The sequence below is a fragment of the Cherax quadricarinatus genome, chromosome 7, assembly GCF_038502225.1.
Source record: "Cherax quadricarinatus isolate ZL_2023a chromosome 7, ASM3850222v1, whole genome shotgun sequence".
NCBI classification, from domain to species: Eukaryota; Metazoa; Arthropoda; class Malacostraca; order Decapoda; family Parastacidae; genus Cherax; species Cherax quadricarinatus.
The window spans coordinates 14,174,635-14,182,173 of record NC_091298.1 but is presented as its reverse complement, the minus strand read 5'-3'; the positions used below and the strand labels follow the sequence as shown (position 1 = coordinate 14,182,173).

At 39.8% G+C, this 7,539-nt stretch overlaps 1 protein-coding gene across 1 annotated transcript; it reads right to left on the bottom strand.

Moving 5' to 3' along the window:
* Positions 1–1,391: 1,391 nt before the first annotated feature.
* Positions 1,392–6,873, bottom strand: LOC128686747 (probable UDP-sugar transporter protein SLC35A4). The gene is made up of 7 exons (XM_053773785.2): positions 6,505–6,873; positions 5,388–5,513; positions 4,848–5,018; positions 3,890–4,072; positions 2,978–3,106; positions 2,387–2,500; positions 1,392–2,217 (listed from the first exon to the last, which is right to left on the bottom strand). Exons 1-7 carry the CDS (start codon positions 6,661–6,663, stop codon positions 2,059–2,061), a joined length of 1,041 nt encoding a protein of 346 aa, XP_053629760.2. The 5' UTR covers positions 6,664–6,873; the 3' UTR covers positions 1,392–2,058.
* Between the last annotated feature and the right edge of the window lie 666 nt (positions 6,874–7,539).

Here is a 7,539-nt window from a genome sequence, read left to right as displayed (position 1 = left end):
GACTCACATCACTGTGTACACATGTGCCTCATGAACGTACTGACTCTCATCACTGTGTACACATGCGCCTCATGAACATACTGACTCACATCACTGTGTACACATGCGCCTCATGAACGTACTGACTCACATCACTGTGTACACATGTGCCTCTTGAACATACTGACTCACATCACTATGTACACATGTGCCTCATGAACATACTGACTCACATCACTATGTACACATGTGCCTCATGAACATACTGACTCACATCACTATGTACACTTGTGCCTCATGAACATACTGACTCACATCACTATGTACACATGTGCCTCATGAACATACTGACTCACATCACTGTGTACACATGTGCCTCATGAACATACTGACTCACATCACTGTGTACACATGTGCCTCATGAACGTACTGACTCACATCACTGTGTACACATGTGCCTCATGAACGTACTGACTCACATCACTATGTACACATGTGCCTCATGAACATACTGACTCACATCACTGTGTACACATGCGCCTCATGAACGTACTGACTCACATCACTGAGTACAAATGCGCCTCATGAACATACTGACTCACATCATTGTGTACACATGAGCCTCATGAACGTACTCTCACATCACTGTGTACACATGCGCCTCATGAACGCACTGACTCACATCGCTGTGTATATTTTCTTCTTGGTCGTAGGGAATTTAACGGTACTAAAAAACGGTAAAAAAGTAATGTGTCTTTTTGAGGATCAAATGAGATGGTGAGAGATGACCGGATATAACCATGCTAGAGCGCACAGCGGCCAACTTGTAGATGCTTCAAGAACGTACCTAGAATTTTCAGAGGCACAGTGACACCAAAACAATAAATTAACACAGTAGAAACCCGAATTTGTAAACAATGAGAAGATTTGTATATCACTTATTGACATTGAGAGGAGTGTTCCACCTCAGCTGAGCAGCTATTTAACTGATTATACATACATACATATATATATATATATATATATATATATATATATATATATATATATATATATATATATATATATATATATATATATATATATATATATATATATATATATATATATATATATATATATATATATATATATATATATATATATATGTATATAATATATATATATATATATATATATATATATATATATATATATATATATATATATATATATATATATATATATATATACATATATATCTATATATATATATATATATAATGTATATATATATATATATATATATATATATATATATATATATATATATATATACACTATATTCATACTGAGAACATTCTCAGTAATGGGGTTTAGTAAATACGGTGAATTTTGGTTTATTTTGTTTTATTAATCTTATATTCACTGTACTTTTTACATACCTATGTTATAAGGTATATTTAAATATATTGCATTAAGGAAGAAATCACAATAAAATGCGTGATTGCAAATATGAAAAAATATACCATAGTGAAAATAGAAAATAAAACGTGAGCGCTTTCATGTGTTTACACACATCCTCTGAAGATATGTGTGTAAACACATGAAAGCCCTCAGGTTTTTTTTTTCCTATTTTCACTGTGGTACTTTTTTCGCATTGCATTAATTTAATATAGTTTCCTCCGGTAGCACATACCTCCACACACGTCTTAAATACTTGTACACATAATATGATTAATTCCCAATACAGAAAATACGTCATGGAACATTGATTTAGAGACAGCATGAACTTGCTGTGTCCTCTAGGACACGACACCTTCAGGTAACATCGCAAATATTCATTACTATTGTGCCTTTAAATCCCCTCAAGGAAGGTTCCTTGATGTTGGTGAGGGGCTCTTGATTTAGGAAATTGGATCTGTGCTCCAGTTCCCCGAATTAACCCTGAATGCCTTCCACATTCCCCCCCCCCACGCGCTGTATAATCCTCCGGGTTTAGCGCTTCCCCTTGATTATAATAATAATAATGTGCCTTTAAATATTCACAGCTGTTTTGTTTTTTTAAGAATGTCTTCTGCCCACCAAATGCTGGTAGGATCATGATTTGTGGCAAAGGACCTTCCTCTCGTAGAGCCAAATACCGAGGAGCAGCAGGACGAGGGAGAGACAGAAGACCCAGGTGATGGCGAAGTGGACGGGGAACACCACTGCCGTCACCACTGACAGCAGAAGGTTGTTGAGAGCCGCCAGGTAGTCCTGTGGTCAAAGACTACTTAATACAGGATCATAGTGGGTTATTGGTAATGTTCACGTTAAGTATTAGTTCAGTCACTTGGAAGTCCGCGTTAATTAATTTATCACTTGCAGATTTTGAAAATAATGAAATACATTTTAGTAAATTAAATGTTATAGTGATATATATTGCCTTAACAATGCTGTCGAGGTTCCTGATAATGAGAGGAACACACAGTCCGGCCAAGGCTGATGCCACCACAGCAGCCAGAACCCGTAGCAGGAGAGTCGAACTCCATATTACACTCTGTGTGATGATAAAAATAATAACATCAATAATAACAATAATAATAACAATAATGAGAATAACAATAATGATAATATACAAGTAAAATTAATGAAATATAATTAACAAAAAGATAAAAATAAAGATGAGAATGAGAAATTACGGTGGTCCAGGCGCTGGAGGGACCCCCACTGCTTTAATACTTGCCCAGACCAGATCAGACCCTGATCCACCACGAGGTCTGGTCTCAGACCGGGCCACGGGGGCGTTGACCCTCGAAACTCTCTCCAGGCATATTCCAGGTAATACACATGAATCCCCGTGATCCACCTTCAAGAGCCTTATTAGTGGACTTCTCACATCGTTACTCTAGATGCATTGTTTATGGGACGTGGTTGACCAAACATAGAGCCTGGACTCGAGACATTATCACGCTAAGCCTGTAGGAGGCACGCAGTGCCTTGGCAGTAGGATGCCCCTCCTGACGAGGAGACTCACCTGCAGAAGAGACGTCAATGAGTTGTAGTCCAGCTGAAGAGGAAGAGTTATGGCCCCCAGAAGCGATCCCCACAGGTACAACCACGCCTGTTGCTCGCAGAAGCTTCGCTCGTTGTTCTTCAGCAGCAGCTGCAGCAGGGAAGAGGGCGTCGTTTTTAATAGGTTCTCTTCTAGAGATACTAGATCAGAGCCGTGAATTTCACCATTATCCTATGACAGTTCATATAAATACAGCAGGCCCCACTTTACAGCACCTTGCTTTACGGCATTTCACTAATGCGGCAGTTTTCAATAATACTCATTCTTCATTTATTCAGACTACCTACAATAAATATATTCACCACTCACTGTATGCTAATGACGAAAATATTTTAAAGTAAGCAATTATCACTGCTGTAAAACGAAAATCTCTGTAAAGTGAACAGAGCCTTTTTTCGCTTTCAAATGTATATGACGGCCTGATAACATGTTCACATTATCATATATTATGTATTTTATATTAGAGCTCCCCTCAAGGGAGGTTCCTTGATGCTGGTGAGGGGCTCTTGATCTAGGGAATTGGATCTGTGCTCCAGTTCCCTGTATTGAGCCTGAATGCCTTCCATAACCCCCCCCCCCCAATGTGCTGTATAATCCTATGGTTTTAGCGCTCCCTCATGATTATAATAATAATAATAATATGTTAGAGCTAGGTTCTATTGCTCACTTAATATATGATAAAGTAAACATGTTATCAGGCTGTCATATACATTTGAAAGTGAAAAAAGCTATGTTTCACTTTACAGTGATTTTTGCTTTGCAGCAGTAGCCGGGAACCTAACCTGCTGTATAAGCGGGGTCCTCCTGTAGATTCCATTAATATTGTAGTCATGGCAGTTGTAATATCGCTGGTCCACATAGTAACTCACTCACCTCGACGGCGACAGAAGCGGCAGTAGAGAGGAGAGCGCACAATTGCGAGTAGACCAGGACGGCGGAGGTGACGGAGGTGCGGCTGCCGGGGAGCAGCTGAGACGTCCTAGCCAGCGCTACGCTGCCCACCAGCAGCAGGCAACCCACCATCTGTACCCACGTCATCTTCCGACCGAACACCATCTGTGGCCCCAGGGTCCCGGATGTGAAGATTACTATTGTTATAATAATAATAATAATAATAATAATAATAATAATAATAATAATAATAATAACAATAATAATAATAATAATAATAATAATAATAATAAATTGACGAAGCTTTCTTTGAGCGACTTTTTTTTTTCCAGTCATCTTTCTAATCAATCTTCTCTTTTTATCCAGTCTTTTCTATCCAGTCTTTTTTATCCAGTCTTTTTTTATTCAGTCGTGGACTCGCTGTCTCATCCAGTAGGCCTGCTTCAGTGCTCCTTAATTCTTATGTTCTCATGCAGTTAAATATCGACGTTGAAGATCTGTGGCCAGTCAGCAGGAACACACACAAGGTATCACATGGAAATTAAGAGTACAATTCCTTCAATTAAAAACAATGGCAAAGTTTCGCTTTCTGGTCATAGACCGGGCCTCGGGGGCGTTGACCCCCGAAATCCTCTCAAGATATACTCCAGGTATACGACTCAAAACTAACTGTGAAGCTTTCACTGTGAAACACTAGCTCTGAAAGTCTAAAATCAATCAGAAGAGGCAGTCCCTAGTTAACACACAGAGACCAGTATCCCAAACCTTCGACGCCAAGTTATGGGCGTTGAAGGTTTGAAGCTGATCGGATGAGGCATTCACCAATTATCACATGAAACCCGGTATTTTAGTTTTCCCCCAATTTTCACCAATAATCCCCTACCTACGGGTTTAGCTCATAATTATAAAGAATAAGCAGTTGTGTGTACACTGGACCCACCAGGTAGGAGGCGGCTGTGTAGAGAGTGCGAGTCTGGATGAGCAGCATCCACAGTGGCGGAGTGACTGTTCTAAGGGAGACGAGGTAGAGGATATTGGTAAAGAAGTAGCAGAGTGCTGGCACGCTGAAGGTGCAGGAGGGCCGCCACCTGGACACCGGTGCCTGACTCACCTGCCAGGCAGATGATAAAAAAGAAAACTGATTAAAGAGTTGTGAAATATTGGAAGCTCTATCCTACTTCAGTTAACAGCTAGATAAAACATGCAATGTAATGGTGCGTACCTGGGAACTGACCTCCCGGTTTCCATGACGCCAGTGTGGCCTGCCGTCTGCGTCAGGATGCGTGAGAGACAGCATCCTGACGCAGGAAGCGTGACAAATGAAATCCTGATGCAGGATGCATAACAGGTAACATCCTCCACCACTCCGAGTGTTAAACTATCCTTACAGATTCTGAGCTTCATAGAGTGTAATACAATAAATTATCCAAGGTGCCACTAAAGATGTTTGGAATATAAGAGAGCAAGTAACACAGCTTACCGCTGCCCAGAAGAGAACGATGATGAGCTTCGTGAGTTCTGTGAGGAGGACGATGAATGTAGAGGACACAGGAACCTCGTCCTCGCTGCTTATCGATAGATGAAAATTGCTCATTTGCTTCCCAGTCTGTAATTGCATTCATTAGTGTCATCATTTGTGATTTTTATACCTAACCTAACTTAACTTGTGTTGGGGAAGAGGGGTAGGTTATCAGAGAGATAAGATTTTATTCAGACTTTTAATCTCGGAGGGTTAGCCACCTAGGATAACCCAAGAAAGTGAGTGCGTCATCGAGGACTGTCTGTCTTATTTCCATTGGGGTCCTTCAATCTTGTCCTCCAGGATGCTACCCACACCAGTCGACTAACAGCCAAGTACCTACTTACTTGCTAGGTGAACGGGAACAACAGGAGTCAGGAAACACGCCCAATGTTTTTACCCTTGCCGGGGATCGAACCAATAAAAGACAGTAGTTAAGTGCACATTTTTTACAGGCCAAGCGCTTTTATTCTATGTTAGGTCATTCCTAGGCTGTATCTAAGCTATCCACGACAGTCATGGGTGATGGACTGATTGTATGGTCTTCACATTTCTACTGCTTCTGCCAACTTTTCTATACTCGACTGAAGAAGCCTACTGTGCAGGCGAAACTTTCGGAATTAAGGTACTTACCTGTTACACATTGTCTTACTTACCAACCTATAGGTATTGTATACCATTTTGATATTTAGCTAATACAACAGTACCTATTTACTGCTATGTGAACTAGGGTATCTGGTGAAAGAAGACTCACCCATACATGTAACCCACTATTATAACTGTCCTTAAACATTTATACAGTGTTAACAATGTCATGAGCACCAGTTAGTGGGAATAGACGAACCCACTTGAAAACATAAATAAGACAAAAAAAAATGAGTTGCATATTCTGACATCTATCTGAGGTCCTTTGCTGGATAGGACCTCATTGTTATGTCGAAATGTGCAACCCTGATTCATTTCTTGCTTCATTTAGCTTCATTTATGTTAAACATAAATGTCAATGTCTCCTGGAGACAGATCACTCTACACGCCCTCACTAAACATCTCTACAGTGCCCTACATGTTTGTTACTTACCTCCATCAGCATGTAGACCACGATGAGCAGCAGGGACCTGCGCAGGTCAGACTTCCTCTCTAGTGTTAGCAGTGCTGGGACGACTTGTTCCACGTTGGCTTCCTCGTCTCCGATTGTATTACTCTCAAATGAAGTCATGGATGTGGTAGGGCTTGTCATCAAGATCACACACACACACACACACACACTTAATATCACTGTTTTTCCACCCACATTATCAAGTCATTATTCACATAACATACAAATTGAAGAAGAACTGTCGATGTTTCGTACATATATTAAGAGGATCATAATGAAAAATCTTGTGTTTCCAAGAATGACATCATGTTACTCCTTGTCTCTTTTCAGATCAACGGGAGAAACACAGTCCACAATCACTCAGTAATAACAAAAGACAGAATTGCTAATATCTGATAGACTTATTACAATGTAGATCAAAATTAGTTTTAATTATATTTTGTAGTGCAATAATCGCGGACAAGCCATACAAGATGCAAAACATCCACAGGGGGAATTGAATGATAGCTCTAGGCCTCTCGTGTTGCAATCAACACATCATCAGGAGCTTGCAGTGTTGCAGAAAGAAATTAGTAGAAAGGCCCAGCAGATCTGTTCAGAGGAACGTTTTTAATCAGTAAAAACGTTCCTCTGCAAGGATCTGCTGGGACTTCCTACTCATTTCTGCAATACTGCAAGCTTCTGATGCGTTGATTGCAACACGAAAGGCCCAGAGCTATCATTCAACTCCCCCTGTGGTTGTTTTGCATCTTGTATGGCTTGTTCGTGATTATTACATTATTACATTGATTATTACATTACAAAATATAATTTGCTCTTCATTTGGGTTATTTCACTTGTGAAGAACTACTATCGAATGACAACTGATGTGAATATTGTTAGAGAATACAGTTTATTTAAGAATTATGTAAATATAGGCCCATGTAGGTTTAGCGCATGGTTTTGATTATAATAATGTAAATATAGGTAGGTCCTAGCGTGTAGGTTCTAATTATTTGATCACTGATGCACTGAGTC